A 21,835-nucleotide genomic window follows, 5' to 3' on the forward strand; every position below is an offset into this window, starting at 1 on the left:
TATGATATTACTTCATCAATAGTAGAGAAATATTACATCACAATCTGCGGTGTACTGGAAATTTCTTTGCATCGTCTAATGACACGAGCAAGAGCTCTCCTTACTAGCTTCAATTTTATAACAAAATCAAAAGAGATCTTCAAATAACCCTTGTGCTCACATGCATGACCATTACTCTGTATAGAAAAATGCAATTTCATTATAAACATCTAAGGAGATACAGCAACAAAGTCTTGTTTCTCGACTAGGGCTGGGTCGATCCGGTATATTGTACCAAAAATTTTGTATCATTATCGAATCGAAAATATCGAAACTGAAGAATTTCATATCATTACTGTATCGAAAGTTTTGAATCGAATATATAACGTATATTTAATATAAAACGGTATACTGCGTTATAAGAAAATCCATATCGTTATCGTATCGAAAACTTACGATACGGTATTGAATCGTACTGAAAATTCGATATATTTTTTCAATACGATACGATCGATATACCATTTTTCGGTATATTTACCCAGTCCTATTCTCGACATATTCAGTATCATCAATATATCGTCCAAACAAAGCCATACAGATACCACAAAAGCTGCTTCATTATCATCCTATAACAAACAATAGCAGACTAAGTAATGTGATAGAAAAATACAGTGAAGTAAACTAAAAGAATGTGATAGAAAAGTACAGTGAAGTAAACTAAGAGAGAGTTAAAATTAACTTAATCAAAACATATAAATATGGCTGAAATTGATGCTTCACTTTAAATGTTGAGCCATCCTAGTAAAAAACATTAATTACATCATTAAATGGCAAATAACAACAACTACAACTATTTACCATGAAAAACAGTATATAAGTTATGTAGAATATAATCACCTGAGATATAAGAATATAAATCACTTTTTATTAGCACTAAAAATAAATGCAAGTATACAGGGTAGATCTAGTATATCTAAAGGTCAGTACTGGATTGTTGAACACGGGGAATAATATCACTGATTGACTAGCTTCTACTAAGCTTCTTTTACTATTTGGAAAAACAGAGGGTTTTGAAAACTTTTTGAAAACAAGAATACTGAAAGCGGTAAACAGCTAATTGCAACAAAAGAATATAAATCAATTTTTATTAGCACTAAAAATACATGCAAGTATACAGGGTAGATCTAGTATAGCTAAAGGTCAGTACTGGATTGTCGAACACGGGGAATAATATCACCGTTTGGCTACCTTCTACTAAGCTTCTTTTACTATTTGGAGAAACAGAGGGTTTTAAAAACTTTTTGAAAACAAGAATACTGAAAGCGGTAAACAACTAATTGCAACAAAAACTAGAGATAAAATATACTCCCACCGTCCCATGTTACTCGCACTTTTCATTTTAGGCCGTAAATTTGTGATGGATTTTTTAGTATAATTAAAATAGAATTTTAAGTGTGATGAGACATCACTTAATAAAGAAGCTCTTAACTTAATCTACCATATTAATTGAATACATTAATTCTAACTTAAACTAGAAATAGTGTAAGTAGTTTGTGACGAGCCGAAATTAAATAGTGCAAGTAACATAGGACGGAGGGAGTAAGAGATAAGAGAATTCCAGGGATGTGCGTTCACAGTTATGGTTATACAAGTTCCAACTACAATACCCTAGCACAGTTTATACTTCGATAGAACGAGTCACACTAGTTATGTTCATGTGGTACAAGCGTAGATTACTAACACTAGGGTTGTCAATCCCAGATTCGTAACTCCTAAAAGCTCATAAGATCCTTGAAAAGTCCTCACTCTCAATTAACAGTGCCGTTTTAAGGGAAGTTAATTGTAGTGTCTATTAAGTGGATCAACTCGCCAACCTCCTCTCACGTTTATGTAGCAAGTTATATTAAATCTTCATCGAATGTGTCAGTCAAACATGAAGTATTATGGAACAACTTAAGGAAGAAACGAAGTAACAACAAAACGAATATTAAATAGAAAAAGGAATTGTATAACCAAAGTCGTTACTAACACATCTCTAGAATCCTATGAATTTAGTTACACATGATAGAATAATCTAAAGACATAGAATGAAGGGAAAACAAAGTAAACATAAGAACTAAAACAATAAAACCCAAAGGTAGAATTCTCGCAACCTTGATCTTCACTTGAATTCGTCTCCAACCCCTTGCACAGCGAATAACTCTCTCAATTTATGCTTATGAGGCAAAAAATGTGTGTTGAATGAAGAGGTTTGAGAGGGTATTTATAGGGAATGGTTCGAATCTATTGGTAGAAGGAAAAAGGTGGCTAATTTTGGTAATATCTGAAGAGAAAATAGGCCAACTCGTGCGCCGTATTTTTGCAGCGGACCGCTGCACCTTGGCCAGCGGTCGCTGTGCGTTGTCCATAGTTTCTGCCCATTTGGATAGCGGTCACCGCATGTGATATAGCGGTCGTTGTAAATTAGTCCAGTGGCTTCGAGAGTTTCTCGAGCGGTCGCTGCTCACTCCCGGCGTCTTCAGATTTGTAGCACGACTTTCTACGGAGCGGGCCGCTATAGGAGTAGCGATCGCTAGGGTCCAGCGGTCGCTACGCGTGGTGCAGCGGACCGCTGGACGGCTTGAACGCTCCAGACTTCCATCTTCGAATTTTTCCTATCTTTTTAGCTCAAATATGCACAATTCTCACAAAACATGTCAAAATACCAAAATAGATAAAATATGCAAAATATGAACATGAATTGCGATTTAGACATTGAAAATAGACCAAATAAGGGTCTTATAACAGTGTAAAATCTGAGCGTATTATATACCGTACCGTGATGCGGTATACCTGTACACCGCAAGTCATACCTCTTTGATATATAAAATATTAAAAATAACATTTTATCTATCTAGAAAATGTCCAAAATGATAATATTCCATCACAATCAAACATAGTTCATGACATTCATAATTCATATAACTTCTAAAGGAATAATACTAACTAAATTTAAATCAAATACTACCTCCGTCCCACTTAACATAACACGTTTTCCTTTTTAGTTTGTCCCAACTAAGTTGACACATTTCCTTTTTTGGAAACTTTCTCTCCAATTAATACACCCAACCATTTTTTCTCACTCCTATTAAAACATTCATCTTTCTTTCTATTTCTATTTTAATACTTACACCCACCTTTTCTCTCTCCAATTAAACACATTAACCAATAACTCATAAAATCTCGTGTCAACCAAGGAATGTGTCATCTTAGCCGGGACGGAGGGAGTAGTAATAAATACTCTATCCGTCCCATTTAAGATGACACTTTTTACCTTTTTAGTTTGTCCTAACTAAGATGACACATTTCCTTTTTTGGAGACTTTCTCTCTCCAATTAATACACTCAACCACTTTTTTCTACCCCTATTAAAATATTCATCTTTCTTTCTCTCTCTATTTTAATACTTCCACCCACCTTTTTTCTCTCCAATTAAACACATTAACCAATTACTCCTAAAATCCCGTGCCGGCTAAGGAATGTGTCATCTTAGCCGGGACGGAGGGAGTATTAATGATGCATTGTATTTGTTGAAACTCAAAACTCGTAAGGAAAAATAAGCCATTATTCATTTTCGAGTATTTATTTAATAAAAACACAATGTTATTTATCAATGATTTAAGAATTTGAAAATATATAATATTATAATATTATAAATAATAAACATTTTAAATATATATACTCCCTCTGTCTGCCATTAGGAGTCCCGATCACTTTTTTATGGGGATGATATTGCCTAGAGCTGTCAATTTTTGACACGACACGATAACATGACACGAACCAGTACGAAGTTAATGGATTTGGGTCAGAGCATATTGGGTTCGTGTCCTTATCGGGTCGAACCGTTAAGGACATGAAAATTTCGTGTCGGGTTCGTGTTATCCGTTAACAAATAATATTTTAATATTATTAATTCTTACTATTATTTTCATTTTTCAATACCTATTAAATTGACTCTCTCATAGTCTCATACGGTCATATCTCATTTAAATCATTTAAATATTTAATCACTTTCCGATACGTGTTGTTATCGTGTCGTGTTGATCCGAAGTGGTTCGTGTCGTTAATGAGTTCGTGTCGTGTTCGTGTCTGAGGGTAGCAGTTCGTGTTCGTGTTTGAGATTTTCTTAACGGGACGTGTTCGTGTTTGTTGTTATCGTGTTCGTGTCGTTATCGTGTCGATACGATAACGACCCGACACGCACACTTTGCCACCCCTAATATTGCCTAATGACAATTTAAACATAGATGAAATACGTAGGTACAGTAGTATCAAACAAGAAATTAAATTATTTGTATACTTGAATTAATATACCAAATATTGTGACTAATGATAATTTAGCCATCTAAAACTAAATAATTTAACAAAAAATTTTACTACTATATAAGTTATACTAACTATATACCAAACGAGGCCTTAATGGGGATAAGGTAGTATACGTTCCAAAATAAATGATTTAAAAGTTGAGTTGGTCGAATAATCATATAGTAGTAGTAGTACTTTGTTTTAAATTAGTATGTTCAATATTTTGCATATCGAATGCACTTGAGATGGAAATTATAGTGTAGAGATGACATTGGATGTTGGCATGTTGCAGAGTGTGTTCAGAATCTTCAGATTCATGCTCTGCAAGTGTGATGCATCATATTATCTCTAGCTCGATTGAAATTTAAATGAAATGAAGTACTCCCTCTCCCTTTGTTCCATATATATGTATCAATGTATGCTTAAATTGAAAATATCTTGATGCGTGTAAACTTAAAAATTCATCTCTAATAGTAAGATTTGTTTTCAGTTTTCACCAGCAGTGTCTAATTTTGATATACATACAACATCTTTACTCATTTTAATCAACAAGGATATAGTAAATTGTCCTTAAAAAGGATTTAGTAAGTAGTAATATTATTCCTTTTAATAGAAATAAGAATATTATGCATCTGAAACTAGTATAATAAAATTAGTGATAGCCTGTATCTTTGGTCAATTTTGTACCACTCTCGGTGCTAAACTAATCATTACGTACAATACTTTTATTAGCATAATCAAGTTATCTATACATTATAATCCCAAAGTGATGATTAACATTCAAAGAAAAGTTAGTTAATGTATGTTATACGGTTTTGAGGCCAAATAAAGATGAAATTGCCTTTACTCAAATATAAGTTGGCAAAAAGTAATATAGCAAAATGTTAAATGCGTTGGTATCTACCCCTTTTTCTATCTTTTCATTATTATAACCACAAAGAAAAAACTTCATCTTTTCATCAACCACAAAAAGTAGGTTATGTGTCAACTTTTAGCCATAATAATATAAGTGATGAATCGCTACAAATACATGATGATTGGCACTTCACTCACTGCTTAATTTCATTGCAAAAATGGGTTCTTCTTCTTCTCCCCCACAACCTAAAGTAATTCTTTTTCAATGATGTTCCTCTGTTTTATTTGTCTGAGAAAATTTTCAATGGCTAATTAGTTTGATTTTTTACTTTACAGGAAATTCCATCAGATGATAAATGGGCGGAAGAGGGCACCCGCCGTAAGGCAAAATGGTGGTACTCCACTTTCCACACCGTCACGGCCATGGTCGGCGCCGGCGTTCTCAGCCTTCCGTACGCCATGGCCTACTTAGGATGGTACACTACACTTTATTTACTTCTCACAAAAACTTGACATTGTTTTATTGTTTTACTATGTTCCTTTGGCTTATTTGATTCTGTCGATGCACATCTGAACTCCATATTAGTACTGATAATGTTCGCTCTAGGCAAAATTCTCACAATTTTGTTTTTGGGAAACTCCCTAAAACGTCTCAGACTAATGGAGTTGGGGTAGCCCTAATATATATTTTGCTTGCAACAGGGGACCCGGAACCTTTGTGATGGCGCTATCGTGGTGCGTGACACTGCACACCATGTGGCAGATGACGCAGCTCCACGAGTGCGTCCCTGGGGTGCGATTCGACCGGTACTATGACCTGGGGAGGCACGCGTTCGGGCCGAGGCTGGGGCCGTGGATAGTGCTCCCCCAGCAGCTGATCGTCCAAGTCGGGTGCGACATTGTGTACATGGTCACAGGTGGCAAATGCCTCAAGAATTTCATGGAGATTGTATGCACCAACTGCACCCCAATTAGACAATCTTACTGGATTTGCATCTTTGGAGGCCTCCATTTCTTCCTCTCTCAGCTCCCTGACTTCAACTCTGTCTCCGGCGTCTCACTCGCAGCCGCCATCATGTCAATTTGGTAATTACTGTAACATTTTGGAATGAGTTCTGCTGTTTGGTCTGTAATATTATTAAATTGATGTAACGCATGGTACCTATGCAGCTACTCAAGTATAGCGTGGGTGGGGAGCCTGACCAAAGGGCGGGCCCCGGATGTGAGCTATGGGTACAAGAATACGAGCGGGGTGGATTCTATGTTTCGGGTGTTCAATGCTTTGGGGCAGGTTACATTCGCGTACGCTGGGCATGCGGTGGCGCTGGAGATTCAGGCAACTATTCCATCTACGCCAGAGTTGCCGTCGAGGGTGCCGATGTGGAAAGGGGCCGTGTTGGCCTATTTCATTAATGGAATATGTTACTTTCCGGTAGCCCTAATTGGCTATTGGGCGTTTGGACAGGATGTTCCTGACAATGTTCTAGTTGCTCTGAATAGGCCTGCATGGCTCATTGCTACTGCTAATCTTATGGTTGTTATTCATGTCATTGGAAGCTACCAGGTACTATATTATGTCTTGCTATGGTACTTATGATTTAAGTACTACTCCATATTGGAGGTAAATATATAGGAGTACTTATTTGGTGTTGTAGGTTTATGCAATGCCAGTTTTCGACATCATTGAGAGAACTACGATGAAGAGATTAAGCATCTCGCGTGGGCTCTTGCTCAGGCTTATTGTTCGTTCTGGTTATGTCGGTGAGTCATTTTTATCAGGATTTTTCTTTAATTCTTATCTAAACACTTTTTCGAGATCATCCGAGTTCATAGCTAGTAAGTAATTCATGCAGCTTTAACACTATTTATTGGCGTGACATTCCCTTTTTTTGGGGATCTGCTTGGTTTCTTTGGTGGATTTGGTTTTGCTCCAACTTCCTATTTCGTGAGTTGTTTTGATCTCGTGATTTTATTTTGTTGATACACGTTGATGATGGTTCTATATTTAACTTTGCTTGAGTATTATCTGCAGCTACCTAGCGTGATATGGCTGAAAATTATGAAACCTCCGAGATTCAGCATCTCCTGGATTATCAATTGGGTATAACAAATTACTAGTATTAAATAAAAATCTTTTAATTTCTATATTTGATTTGCTTACTACTATTGTACAAGTACTAAAACTAATTAAATCTTGTGGATTTTAGGCATGTATATTTTTTGGAGTGTTCATCATGGTGGCATCAACCGTAGGCGGTCTGCGAAATATTGTAGTTGATTCCTCAACTTATGAATTTTACTCATAAATTAAAAATGTGGTTATTATGTATTGCAAAGGTTGAGATATTACTAGCACAATCCTCTCTATGAATTTATCCTTGCAAGTAAAGTACTATAAGGAGGGCATTTGTAGTTTGTACTAATTTATTTATGTCGTTCTACTTTTTATTTTGAATCAACAAGACCACAATCGAAATAAAACACGAGACATGATCGGATGTCATCATCATCCAATTCAACAATAATTTCCCACACCAACTAGCATCACTGCATTACACACATTTGCACTCATTACCCATTAACCAGGATATTATGATATACTAATATAAATCACACTTCAATTCTTATTTGGTAAATGGTCATTTTCTTAACCCAACTTCCGTATAAATTGAGCTAAAAAACACCCAAAAAGAAAAGAGTAAAAGAGTAGAAGACTTTTTGTTCGTTATCAAGGAATTAAAAACGTGTCAAGTTTACATTATACTTATATACAGCACATGTGATTTATTATAGAAGGATAATTTTTTTTATTTTAAAAATAATAAATTAATGATCTTGTTATGCCGAATCTATTTTTATGATGATTGGATCCAATAATGGGTAATGTAGCTGCAGACTACTTTCACAAGAGGCGTAGTAAAAACTTCGTAATTTCTAAATAAATTGAACATTTTACTAAATCATTATCAAATGAATCAGTGTTTATTTAAGTTGGAACTGTGATTTCTTTTATATTTTCGATAATTAAAATGCTACAGTTGATATGCATTAAAGATGATATTATTGATCCACTCACGAAAAATAGATGATAGTAGTATTATTCTTGATGACTTAGATATAACAACTCCTAGAGAGAGACACTTGGATTGTAACTATGCAAGTTTTTTGTCATTTAGATCAGAGAGATGACGTCTCAAGGATCCTTTTTTGTTTGAAGTGGGACTATGTTTTTTTTTTTTTTTAAATTTGATTTGATGGGATGAGACCAACCATGACTTGTACCCCAAAGAATTATTTTTCTTGGAAACTATATTTAATTAATTCATCATAGAGCAAGTCATGAGGGAGACCAACCACAAAATCGAGGGTCTCAGCTTTTTTGTTTGTATTAATCAATTCTCTTCTATTTGAGATGTGTTGAAATGCAAATAAAATGAAATCAATCTATTGAAATCCTGATCTGTTCCTTTCTTAATTAGACTCTAATTGTGGAGGAGATGTGACCAAATCTGCTCTTAATTCTTTCATTTTGTTGTCTTCATTCCAATAGTTGTAACGTTACTTTTCAATTTTTTACTTTAAATCCGGCATTGTTGTCTCTCTCCTTTTGACTCTTTAACCTTCATTCGTTCTTGTGTTGTTTTACAAAAGAAAACAAATAAAGCTAGGAAAAAAGTAGGAGTAAAACGTACTCCAAAAAGAAAGCAATGGAAGAAGAGATAGAAAATACATGGATAAAAGATAAAAGTGGAATTACGAAAAACAGATACTCCATTTGGTAAACAAAAGTAAAAGGAGCAAAAAGTAACATGAAATTTACCATACTAACAAAAGTAAAAGGAGCAAAAAGTAACATGAAATTTATCATACTCCATTCAAAATCATACAGTTTTCAGGTCGCAAGTCCTATCATAGACATAACATTCATTCCCTAAATAATACACGTTAGTGCAACACTAGAGAGGTTTAAAGAGAGTGGAACTGTGACTGACTAGCACTAACATGCCATGGCTCCCTCAAACCCACAAAAGTGGAGTACTTCCTTTTCTCACACACAAAACACTCATTCTATTACCTAACTCTCCAATAACTCAATATCCATTATTAGTCGAAACTGGTAATGATGGTTCTCCGAAATTAAGAGCTATGCAACACACACACTGACGCACAAACTCTTTGGCGGAGAAAAAAAATAAAAGTTCAAAAACTTATCAAACATTATAAGAGACAGTAAAGAGCTTAAAGAAAGTAAGAAACCAAATAAAATATCCCAACTCAGAAAAGTCACGAAATTCACACATCTGATAAGCTCCTTTTCTCAATATGTATGAAAATGATACACTGCAGCGAAACTAAATCAAATGTTTATCGGGTCATACTAATGCAGATCCTGGTGACACTGAAAGATAATAGGCAAAATTCATAAAATGGAGAAAAATAGAACAATCTCCAACTTTTGAATGATTTCCAACTTCTCTTCTGATCAGTTAGATCTTAGAATAATTTGGTAGCACTGCTATAAAGACTAGCATTTCATCTCCTAAACTGTTGAACAATAACACCACATATAATGCCTAAATGTGTCTTTAGCCAGAATGAGTTACCTTCATCTTCTGCATAGGAAAGACAGTAGCAACAATATTTTAGCACAACGTACGATTATGTCTGCTATATGAGTAATAATTTTGAAAACTTCTAGCACTTTGGGCTTGCCTTTAGGTAATTTTGGAGCCTTTACGAATCCACCGTTGAAAGAAGAGACTGAATCCCAAAAACAATGAAAAGAGCTCCCCCAGAGAGTGTGACCTGTATCAACCGTGGGTTAGATGTTTCATTACGAGAGGAATTATACATACAGAAACTTACTATTTTTTCAGATATTTGAGTTGCTAGACTTTTTCCTCCCAGGACTGCAGCCGTAGTGCACAAAGCTTGTCCACTAATACAAGGAAAACCAGTCGAACACAATTTCATTACACGGTATCGGGGAATTCAGATATCATATTTGGTCCTGAAAGACTTACAGGATTCCACCAAGAACAACACCCAAAGGATTCTCGTCTGCAGCCAATCCTACTGTGGCGATCTGTAAAAGATTGAGAATATTGTTTAAGGAGAATGAAGGACACTTGAACAGCGGATAGCAATTAAGTGTTTCCAAAAAATTTACTTGACTCTTGTCACCGAATTCTCCAAAGAAAGTAATTGAAAAGGCCTGCAGGAGAAAGGGAACAATGAGTTTTTCAGAAAAATAAGTAGAGGTTCCTAAAGAATATTGATTGAGAGTGTTTCTTCGAACCTTAAGCAAGATGGGTGAAAAGAATTGAGTGAGAAAGGGCCGGTATTGCTTTTTCAGGTCATCAGCATCCTAGAACACCATTGCATAGGGGGAGGGGGGAACCATTCAAGTGGGTTATTGTCAATTGTGAAATGGCAGGCAACAATAATGTTAAAACTATCATTTGAACACAACCAACTTCGATAAACAGTAGTACAGTAATGCCAGACAACCATAAAAAGAATATGAACCCTTAAATAACAATATTTACTTCACTCAAACACGACTGAAGAGATGTACTCCATCTAAAAATAATAGGTAGCGCTTTACAATTGAACATAAACCAAGGTAGGCTAGAAAGTATAGCAGTGAAAAATCTCACCTTGTTATTCCCTTTGGTTGCTCCACTGTTACTTTTTAGATCAGTATTCTAGAAATCATTAAAGCGAAATAAGTTAACTGAGTCACAGTAAGTCAAGTTGTAAAACATGAAGAACCAACCAATTCTTTTTCAACTTCAGCAAATTCTTCAGCTTCCCTGAATAAGAAAGGGCAATTTGAGAATCTTAATTAATAAGGATCTGAAGTGAAATATATTTCTACAAGAAACAGAGCAAGTAAAGAAGGACCGCATTGCATTACCCGTCCTTAAATGCTTCCCACAGAGACCACAGGCCAAACCCGAGAAACAACAATGTTGTGATGTGATGAGTCCACTTACGTGAGATCTGTAAGGAATTTTGCTTAGCAACAAGTCATATTGTGTTACATACTTAAAAAATCAATCATCATTGCCGAATATACAGAGGAAACATTTATTTTTTTGGCACTACAGCAAGCATTATAGCAAAGTGGTATGACTTATATATATGAATATGTATAATAGAGCTCAGCGAGTACCAGAAGCTAATTTTCTGCTTTTTACATATTTCTTAACATAGTATAAACTGAACAAGGACCATTATCAGTATTTCAAAGTCTGATACCAAAATTGATTGTATCTCAAATAGAAGCAGTATCCATAGTTGAAACTACTTACCAGATTTGGAGTAGCCCAACCAACAACAACTGATAAAATAGTCATAACCTAAATATTAAAAAACATTTATTTTAAAAGAACATGGTGTATGAACAAAATATAAGAGGAATAACTCAGAGAGAAATATATCTTACAATCAGTGCTCCAAGGCAGCCTGACAATACAAGTCTTCTAGGGTGACGCATTGCCAAGATCTGATGAAATGCTAACATTAGATTTCATCATTATTCCCAAGCAAAGCCAAGGATATCTTACTAAAATACTGAAACAAAATAATGTAGTAGTATAACTGATTCTACTTGTCTTTTGCTAGGTGAAGGTGATATGGGAGACATAACATCTTCCATCCCAATACTACAGTTACAATGCTATCATACTATGAAGATCCAAGAAATACAAATGTTGTACATGGAAATGGAATGCAAATGCCGCCCTAAATTAAAAACTAGACTTCCAAACCAGCCAAGGGATTTAGATAAAAAGAAAGACGTCAAGATCCGCAACCGATTTTGACCTGATCTCCTCAAGTTTCAGTCTTCTTGGTTATAGAAAATACCTTTTGCATGTCCTACTTGGTGTAAACAGCAAATATAGTTTTTATTACATGGTGCTCAACAGGGATCGAGAACAACACTCATAGCTGTTAAGACATTTAAAAAACAAAAAACAATTGGCTGAAGCCTTTATATAATTCTGTTCAGTCATTACTGGAAACGATTACATGCATCAATAAAGTTCATCGAGCACAAAAATTCAACTCTTTGAGAACAATGGTGTGGCATGAATGCACATCTTCTCCCACTCTGATATGATTTACTACAGTATTTGAAAAATCCTAGACACACTATCTAGAACACCCCCTCCCAAACTAAAAGTCGACATAAAGAGTAATACTTGAAATTCCATAAAAAAGTAACCATTTACAAAATCAATCCAAACTATATTCAGTGATCGAGTTTATCTGGCCAAGCAAAGTAATCAAAATTTTCATAAAGAGAGAACATGAGCATACATACTTCACAAAGTACAAACAGCACACACACAGAGAAGAATGCGGCAGGAATGTATAATAACTTTTCAATCAACTACCACAAAAACAAACTAACTAGAAAACCAATAGGAATCTGTCAGGATCCAAAACTTTGGCAGAACAAATTTGAAAACACAAAGAAGGTCCTACATAGAACTAATTCAGTCGATAGAAAACGAGAATTTTCCTATATAACAAATTCAGAATGGCACAGATCGAAGTTGCCAATACACACATAACACCAACCGCCACCAAAATCATCCGAAATCACTGCAATTATCAAACAATACTCTTATTTTAGATAAATCATATCTCTGTTTTGTTTGCTTTTTCCTTTTTTGGGTGGTGGAGAGAGAGACTGCTAAGTCAGAAGCTCAGAGCATTTCCAACAAACTCAACTGAACAAAGATACTCCTATCAAACTAACAACACAACAAACAACAGCAATCAAGCATACACAATTGATCAACAATAAGCACCGATTCAAAATTGGCGTTAACACATGAATCAATCTTACAGCAGCTGCGAAAAAGGTTTTGTCACCGATTTCTGACAGCACCGTCATCGCGAGCGACTTCGTGAACCCCTGTTTAATTCACAAAACAAGCAAATCAGCCATCAAAAAACACAAAAATCAAACAAAAAAATACACACTATATGAAATGAAATAGCGCAGTGCTTTACTTGAAGAACAGAGAGATCCATTTCTCGCCCTATTCCTACTGAGAAGGCCGCGTCGACAAATTGAAGGAGCGGTGCCTAGATTTCCGGAGAGGTCGAGGCACTCTTTTCTGGTGAAGATGTTATAGGATTTATAGGGGGTCTAAAATGCAATTTACTCAAAATATAGGGTATATCGAATTAAGTACTGTACTGTATTTTTTTCATGTAGTAATACTTAATACTCTTGTATTAGCATTTTTTTACATTGTATTAGCATTATCAATATACTTTTCTCCCTTAAATATGCAAACTTATACAGTTTTAATGATCATAATTGTAGATTTCATGTGTATAAACATTGTTCACTTTGATCATTTTATGTATTACATTATTCACTTTTATGCAATCTTTGAGTGGATGATGCATTGACAAAACTAATTCCAAGTTAATACATTGTTCACTTAATCATTTTAATATTCAAGTAATCAATATTATATTTTTTTAATCTCTATTATTATACAAAGTAAACGTCTCACCAAACAATTGTATAGTTTAATTATATTCTTATTAAAGACATTGTAAGGTTTAATATGTACTAACATCTTAATATGAAATGAGGCAATGAAAAAGGAGAGGTGATAATTGAGGGTAGAGTTTTGTGTAGGGTTGGAACTCGCAAAATTTCCTCATGAACAGAAAATGGCAAAATGTTAATTTTCCGTCCATCAATCATTTTTGTCTATATTCATCGATTTTTCTAATATATCCATCATCAACCTTAGCCTTATGAATGATTAGTCAAAAATATTTAAAAAAATACAATATGGGTGGTCAATATTATTTAAAAAAATATCTTGGTTAAAGTGATTTTGATGGGTGCAAAAGAAGTGGGCGTTGGAAGAAAATCAAGACGAATTTTTAGTAGGAGGAAATAATCCTAACATAATTATGGGTGGCATATTCATTCATTAAATATTTGGCCAAACTCAATTTATGGATTCTCATCATTCCGTGGCACATTTTTATTAATGCCTATTGTTGCTGGTATAGTCGTGCTATGTAAACTAATAATTTAATTAATAAAAATATAATAATGCATAAACCAAGTCAACAAAGAAAACAAATAACAATTGAGCAGCACGTCTCAGTCACATTACAAATATATGTAAACATTGCACAGGGACATAATCACTAATATATTTTATCAAAGAGAGGTAATCAAATAGAAAAGTTTTAAATCAACACAGATAAAAATAAATTCGTTTTCGTTACTCCATGATGAAAGCAATGGTGATTAATATACTTATCAATAGAGTATGGTAGCAATTAATATCCAAGAAAATGTTTTAAAAAGATCATTGGTTATCGTCCAAATTAAAGTTGATGACCTGTGATTGTAAAGTTGAATGCTCCTACTTGTCTGAAAATTTTATTAGAGGCTGCAATAGTGAGCTCCAATCAAATATTTGTCAATGGTTTATTTTATTCATTTAATTAGTTCTATCAATGTGTAACAAACATGATTCAACAATTTTGTAGATTAAACGATTTGAATTCGATAGTTCAGTATATACTACTATTTTTAAGTAGTACGTAGGAGTATATTGTATTCAATACATTATGTAAATATTTTATACTAACTTTCTCAAAAGTCTAAGTTTGACATGATATAATTTATGTCTTATATTCATAATAAATTAGTAGTGAAACTTAAAAAGGCCGCCATTAATAATCTATTTGGTAAATAGGACTAGCGAGATGGAATCCGGCCCAATAAGACACTTGAAATTTTAAAGTTGTAAATGAAACACACATGGACTTATGAGGAAATTGTATGTGATTATGAAAATAATTTTCAATTCATTTTACCAACTAACTTTGATTTTTTTTTTTTTGTTAGAGTTAGTTTGAATGGTTCAGTAATCTCAGTGAATGTACTTAAAGTCGTTTCCTCAAAGTTAATGTTTGTTACACATTTGTTAGTTGGTTATCTCAGTTGACAGTTCAATAATTTTCACTGTATCTAGATTTTATAAGACTAAGCTTGAGCTTGAGTTTGATAATACTAAGCTTGACTCGATCTGTCTAGGATCACTCGCAACCCTAGCATCATATATCCATTGTTAGAGAAAATAATTTTTTCTATACTCCATTTCATACTACTATAGCGATAATTCTTTTTTGCACTTTTCTTTTTTCATGGACTTGCAATCTCTTAACTATTTTATACCCAGAACAGAAACCTAAACTACTACTTGAAGGTTTACATTGATTTTTTTTCTTTTTTTGTTATTAGACTAAGAGTAAGGCTGCTCAATACCTTAATAGCAGGGGTCGATCCCCTAATCATTTAGTTAAGGATGAACGAGTCTTATGTCACTCCTCCATACCTCTTGAGTTTGAAGGTTATATCTACAAATAGCTTGTAATATAACAAATACAATACGCTCGACTCATAGCATCTGGAGTACTTAATTTGCAATCCTAATGTATTGCCTTATCTCTATGACCCTATGTAACCCAAAATTAGGCCAATCCACAATGGCAGAGTTTTTGTTGAAGATATATATGCTAAATTATTGATTTTTAACTTTTACTGTATGTATGAAGTCCCACAAGTAATTAAGTGAATATGAAAATAGGTACAAAATTTAGTGTCCCACTCTATTTTGAAATTTGGATCCAGCATCCAATTACAATGGCATGGACCATCCCATCGCATCCCAATAGAAAGGTTGCATCTCTTAATTCAGATACAGAGTTGTACCGTAAGTGTGCCATTTTTACGTTATTTCGCTTTCCTATTTTCTTCCACAACCTTTTCCCATTCTTACAATGAAATCGACAGTACACATAATGTCATCATTTTGTTTTCTGCAATACAACAAAGATGAAAAAAAAATAGTTTTATGTGAAAAAGCTCTTTCAGTTCTTCGTTTATGCGTAGTCTTACCGTATTTTTCTTTAATCCCAAATCTTCGAATTATCGAACATTTTTTAATTTATATTTCGATTGGTCCTCAGTTTGTATGGCAATAAAATTTCAATTTTTGATATTTCTAAAATATGGTGGCTTCCGAGATCTTGGAATTACCTTTAATGCTTAAATGTGAGTTCCAGAATTTAATTATACCGAATGTTACTAGTTTGAGTCCACTAGCTTTTTAATTTTTGCTTATTTATTAAAAAAAAGTTAACTATGCTCCCTCGGTTCTTTTGTTTGATCTTTAAGCTAATTTATTCGATGTGAATTTCATGCGATGAAGCACAGAATATGATTGTATGTTTTTACAAAAATGTAAATAAACATTGTTTTTTGAATACACACGATCAATCCATGCATATAAGTTATAACCTCGTAATGATAATAAATATTCTTTCATTTTGTAAGGATCAACACTCATATAAAGCCCCATCTCCGACTCAATTAAAAGGCCACCATAGTCCTTTCCAACCTTTTTCTTGAAACCACCGAGGATCTAAAATCAGTGTACATAAACACTAATGATAGTATTAAGTTACATATAGAGAATATAATGTATTGTAGTTATACGTATTTATGTACATAGGAAATGAGTTAATTAACATGATGAAGGTCCGAGGTCGAGGTCACACAACTACTCAAAATCCTCGTTCCCTCTTCATGTTAGCTGCCCAACTTATCTTGCTCAAATGAGTGTTCCACCAACTTCTGTTACATACATCTCTACCCAAAAAAATAATAATAACATTTCCATTAGACTTATCAATGCAAAAATATATATACTTCATTCTTTCAAAATAGAAAACTTGATATTATATGTACCTCAGTATACACTCGTTTCTTCTTCTTCTTCTTTGTTAAGCAATGCTGCAGGTTGCATTGAGGGTTTTTCTCTTTCATAGTTTCAAAAGTGTGTGTGTGTGTGTGTGTGTGTGAGAGAGAGAGAGAGAGAGAAGGGAGGAATTAGGGTTGAGTTTGTTAAGATAGTGAAGACAAAGGAATGGTATTATATTTATAGCAGAATGTATTGGTGTATTTAATTTGGTTGTTGGAATCACACGATTTCGGCACCAGCCACCTTTCTTCTATTTACCAACACACTCTCAACTCCCAACTTGACTACTGAATTACTGATAGACCTAAATCTTTGCCTCTCTTAAAAACAAAAATTAGATAAAAATATACTCGTTTAGTGCCATTTTTTTCACTCTTATAAATGTGTAATTAAGTGGGAATTTGAGGTATTCTATTATATGTGATCAAACAACGATAATTAATCAATGTTTATTACAGAATATGTAATCATAAATGGCATCATTTCTCCATGTTATTAAAATTATAGTATGAATTGGAATGTCATATGTAAAATTCAACTGCCAAACGTCACTAATGGGCTAAAACATCCAATATATGGGGTTTAATATGGAGTAGTTGATTTGACACTGTTACTAAGTCGATTTTATTATGCTAAAAAGTGTATCTTTCTTTATTTTAATGTATTTTACGAAACCTTTATCATAAATAATAGGCATGTAAATTCGGGTACCCGTGGGTACCTGAACCCGAAATCTCAAGAATATCATACCCAGTATCGAACCCGTATGTGAATTCGGGTACCCTAATATCCGGTGCGGGTACCCAAACCTAACTAATCGGGTACCCATAAATCCAAAATTAGTATTTCATATTTATTCTTTTATATAAATTATGTTGTGATAAGAATAGAAATTATTAAAAATAACACAATAATACTATTTATTGACTATTATTAAAAGTCTAAACTTCAATTTTAATGTTTTTAGCTTTCTCTAGATTATGATTCTATGACTATGGGTCTTATTCTAATGCTTATAGCACCCTAATCCAAAATCAAGACCAAATCTCCACCCTTAGATTTTAAAATGAGTGGATGAGATTAAATCTTACGAATCTCAATAAATAATAGACAAAATATCAACAAAAGGGTAATATCGTCATTATGTTATCATATGATCATTTTCGTGAATGTTTTGTTATATCAACATAGTGTATTACAAATATCAATAATATGACATAACAATATCAACACTAGTACAAGAAAATATCAACACATATTTATTGAGATTTTTACATGGTTTATTGAGATTTTTTGATGTATTTGTTGATAAAAATCTGGTTATCAACATTTACGAAAACTAAAATAAAAATATCAAATTTCATCATTCGAACGTCGTCAGAACATATGCAATTGAGATCTCGTTGGAATCCTTATAAAATTATCTTTAATTTGATATATTTTTTGCGAAAAAATAATCTAAATCGAAAGAGTTACGTAAATTTAAAGTTTTAGGATGATTTTAATGAGAGAGAATTGACATTAACACCCTCTAATCTTATTTATTAATTTTCTTAATTAAAAATATAATTCATGTGGGATTATTTCAAACACTAGATCTTCTAATCTAATGGCTAAGATTTAGTCTTAGTTTGAGATTACTAATTAGTTAGCAATTGATCACTCCCCCTATGACTATATATATATATATAGCTATATATATATATATATATATATAGGTGTGTTAACAAATACTAACTAAGTTACAGTAATAACTAATAACTGATATCAACTTTGTATGTTAAAAATATCAACACAGAGACATAAATTTATCAATCTTCTTGTACTGATAAACTTATGTCTCTGTGTTGATATTTAAATTTTACATGTTGTATTGATATAATTATGTCTTTGTGTTGATATTTTTAATACACAAAATTGAAAGTTATTAGTTATTACTGTAAAGTAGTTAGCACACTAACGCAACCCTATATAATATATAGGGGCATGTTAGGGTGCCACCACCCCTTAAAATAACACCATACCACCATTCCTAGCCAATCATTTGTACACGTGGACGAATAATAAGCTGCCACGTGGCAAAAAAAGAAAAAAAAATCTGAAAAACTCGGCCAGCAATTTGCTGCTCTTTATACAACAATTTTTCTTGTCCAGCAATATTTGACACACTATACAACAATCTATAGATTGTTGTGTAGTGTTTGTAATATTGTTGTGTAGCGTTTATAATATTGATGTATAAGTGGTGTCACGGTGTCACTTTAAGAGGGGTTGTCATTTTAACACAAACCTATAATATATACATATATAGGGTTTTGATCTATAAAGACCAGATTTAAATACAGAAACGCAGAACTCGGTCATACGTAGGGCATTTTTAGGTCATAGTTAGTTTATTTTTAGGTCATGCTAACAAAGCATGACCTAAAATGATCTTAACATGACATAAACCCAAATCTTATAATATGACCTAAAACTACTTAATTATGACCTTCCGTGTTTTGGGTTAATTATTGACCATTAGATCATCTAATTCTAGGGCCAAGATTTGGGCTGCATTTATGGATTTAAATGCATTCTTATTTTGATCATCTCCCGGAAAATAATCAATACAAAAATGCATCTCAATACAAAATCCAGACCAAATCCTGACCATGAGATTTTTCAATCTAATGGTCAATAATTAAAGAAAAACATGGTGGGTCATTATAAAGAAATTTTAGGTCATATTATAAAATTTGGGTTTGAGGTCATATTAAGATCATTTAATGTCATCCTTATTATAATGACATAAAAAACCTCTCTCTCTCTCTCTCTCTCTCTCTCTCTCTCTCTCTCTCTCTCTCTCTCTCTCTCTCCAAACCCGTACCCGAACCTATAATTTCGGGTTTCGAGTCCCCAAAATCCGTCGGATATTGGATCCGGATCGGATATATCCGAAACCTGCGGACTAAATTTGCAGGCCTAATAAATAGAATTAATATCTCTGTCCTGAGGTTTAGGAAGATTGGGTGGTTCTGCTTCATATTGACTGTCCAAGTTTGACTATGACGAATAAGAAAAGGGCCAATCGAGTGGCATCTTCTGATTGATATAAAATTGATTGGACTCATTAAACTATTAACTAAAAAACTAAAAGAAAAACTTAAGTTGTTATTAAATGATTATTGCGTGGTGTTTAATGATTCTGGGCTATATGATTTGTGAGTTTAATTTTATGTTCTAACGCTATTTTCCCTTTAAACGGTATTGGCGTCTAATATTCAAATTTTTTTTTTTTAACTTATTTCTATCAGTGACAATATTCAACTATATTAAAATAAGATGGGTAACCACATCTGCTTTCTTTGTAATCACATCACTAACATTTTTCAGTGATAACTATATCTTATGTGATTTAATAACAAATTAAATGACATTTTGTCGATGATAGGAAAAGCTACATAATTATTCAAGTTCGTAATATTATATGTCAAGTTTAAAGTTTGTGAGAAATTTTTTTTAGAAAGTTTCGTGATATTAGGCACCGCCAATATCCCTTTATTTACATGTTCTAATTATCAGTTATTATTCACGAATTCAAATCTTATTAATATTTTCATTATCGCGCTAGTTGCTTATACTCCATCCATCCCTTATAAATAGAAACTATTTCCTTTTTGGTTCATCTCCTAAAAATAAAAACATTCTATTTTAGGAAATTTCTTTCTCCCTAATGAGACCGGGCTGATTTTCCACTAACATATTTTTCTTTCTATCTCTTACTTTATCAATTTTGTACTAAAATTCGTATTTTTTTAAAAAAATTATTTTTGAAGGACAGAGAGAGTATGAAATAATCTACTACTAGTATTTCTTAATGTGGTTTAAGAGAAATTTTCTTCCTTTTAGCTCTTGAATATTTTCATTAAGGTAAATGATTTTGTCAAAGATAGAACTTAATTATTACATAAGTTGCATCTGAATATCCGCTTTGGAATCTTGGATACTAGACAAATGCCTATATAAATTAATCAGTTTAATTAAAATGTAATACTAAGATTAATCTTGAATTAAGAGCTTGTAGTAAACCCTAGAAAGATGCAGAGAGAAGTAAATAGATCAAACCCTATATACCATTCATTTCTTTTCCCCCACCACATAATAATAACAGATTTACTAGCCGTTTGATTGGAAAGATGAGAACACATTCTACATTAGATAACTTCTTTTTCTTGTACATAATCAAATTCTAGTACATAATCCGATTAGTTAACCCCTATACGATCAATAAATTTATTTATGATATGAAATCTTTATTTAATCGAAAGAAGAATCTGATAATGTGAAAGTCTCATCCAACCCAGAGTTAGGTAACTAAGTTGCTGTAACAAGAAACATATCTGACAAGAAAAGCCTAACCCAAATGGAGATGTTTCCAACACAAGCCAAACTTTTTATGGAAATTGGAAAGCTATGCGAAAAGTTGAATTAAATCATAATTTATGAGGCGGTGTTGAGTTGGACCACCGCACAGTGCACAGCGTGGCCGGCCCCCCATGCATTTATATACTCATTTGTTTTTAGTTGAATACTTTAAGAAGTTATTATCATTTACATTATACTAAAATTTAATTCAAATTGTAATTAAACTTCTCTCTTTCATAGCAAACGCCAAACAACTACTTTATCGACGACCTTCATTCTTCATTCTTATGGTGATTAACTAATTTAATGTATTACACGATTACCCTTCAATGATCATTTAGGAAAAAAATAAGCTTTCTATAATCAACATTTACACATTTAGGAATGATTGACAACATCTCATAATCAATGTGCATGTAATTT

At 33.2% G+C, this 21,835-nt stretch overlaps 2 protein-coding genes and 1 long non-coding RNA gene across 4 annotated transcripts; 1 reads left to right on the plus strand and 2 right to left on the minus strand.

Annotated features, from left to right (window-relative positions):
- The first annotated feature begins 5,275 nt into the window (after positions 1–5,275).
- Positions 5,276–7,600, plus strand: LOC125204402 (Transmembrane amino acid transporter family protein). 2 transcript variants are annotated; one of them, XM_048103060.2, is made up of 8 exons: positions 5,276–5,428; positions 5,514–5,653; positions 5,880–6,263; positions 6,348–6,741; positions 6,833–6,938; positions 7,031–7,122; positions 7,210–7,278; positions 7,385–7,600. In XM_048103060.2, exons 1-8 carry the CDS (start codon positions 5,396–5,398, stop codon positions 7,481–7,483), a joined length of 1,317 nt encoding a protein of 438 aa, XP_047959017.1. In that variant the 5' UTR covers positions 5,276–5,395; the 3' UTR covers positions 7,484–7,600. The 2 variants fall into 2 exon arrangements, 1 of the variants encoding a protein (XP_047959017.1); XR_007173563.2 differs by lacking the exon at positions 7,031–7,122 and having other exon boundaries at positions 7,385–7,566.
- Positions 7,601–9,416: 1,816 nt separating this feature from the next.
- LOC125207618 (GDT1-like protein 5) lies at positions 9,417–13,361 on the minus strand. The gene is made up of 13 exons (XM_048107027.2): positions 13,209–13,361; positions 13,042–13,110; positions 11,629–11,688; positions 11,495–11,542; positions 11,098–11,183; positions 10,957–10,993; positions 10,838–10,885; positions 10,477–10,545; positions 10,348–10,392; positions 10,202–10,263; positions 10,044–10,116; positions 9,891–9,983; positions 9,417–9,790 (listed from the first exon to the last, which is right to left on the minus strand). The coding sequence occupies exons 1-12, from the start codon at positions 13,227–13,229 to the stop codon at positions 9,912–9,914; spliced, it is 690 nt and encodes a 229-aa protein (XP_047962984.1). The 5' UTR covers positions 13,230–13,361; the 3' UTR covers positions 9,417–9,790; positions 9,891–9,911.
- A 3,164-nt stretch (positions 13,362–16,525) lies between these two features.
- LOC125203868 (uncharacterized) lies at positions 16,526–17,147 on the minus strand. Its single transcript, XR_007173449.2, has 2 exons — positions 16,993–17,147; positions 16,526–16,893 (listed from the first exon to the last, which is right to left on the minus strand). It is a non-coding gene; the product is annotated as an uncharacterized LOC125203868 (long non-coding RNA).
- Positions 17,148–21,835: the final 4,688 nt, after the last annotated feature.

This window comes from Salvia hispanica, chromosome 6 (assembly GCF_029641045.1).
Source record: "Salvia hispanica isolate PSC_SH4W2 chromosome 6, Shi_PSC_v1, whole genome shotgun sequence".
Classification (NCBI taxonomy): domain Eukaryota; kingdom Viridiplantae; phylum Streptophyta; class Magnoliopsida; order Lamiales; family Lamiaceae; genus Salvia; species Salvia hispanica.

What these genes read in the sequence shown, in the direction of transcription:
- LOC125204402 (XM_048103060.2), top strand. Translation starts at nt 5,396, where the DNA reads ATGGGTTCTTCTTCTTCTCCCCCACAACCTAAA. An exon ending in CTTCTCCCCCACAACCTAAA is followed by an intron (nt 5,429 to 5,513) that starts GTAATTCTTTTT and finishes TTTACTTTACAG; the next exon opens with GAAATTCCATCAGATGATAA. An exon ending in GCCGCCATCATGTCAATTTG is followed by an intron (nt 6,264 to 6,347) that starts GTAATTACTGTA and finishes GTACCTATGCAG; the next exon opens with CTACTCAAGTATAGCGTGGG.
- LOC125207618 (XM_048107027.2), bottom strand. Translation starts at nt 13,229, where the DNA reads ATGGATCTCTCTGTTCTTCAA. An exon ending in GTTGGGCTACTCCAAATCTG is followed by an intron (nt 11,184 to 11,494) that starts GTAAGTAGTTTC and finishes AATTCCTTACAG; the next exon opens with ATCTCACGTAAGTGGACTCA. An exon ending in CTGAAGTTGAAAAAGAATTG is followed by an intron (nt 10,886 to 10,956) that starts GTTGGTTCTTCA and finishes AATGATTTCTAG; the next exon opens with AATACTGATCTAAAAAGTAA.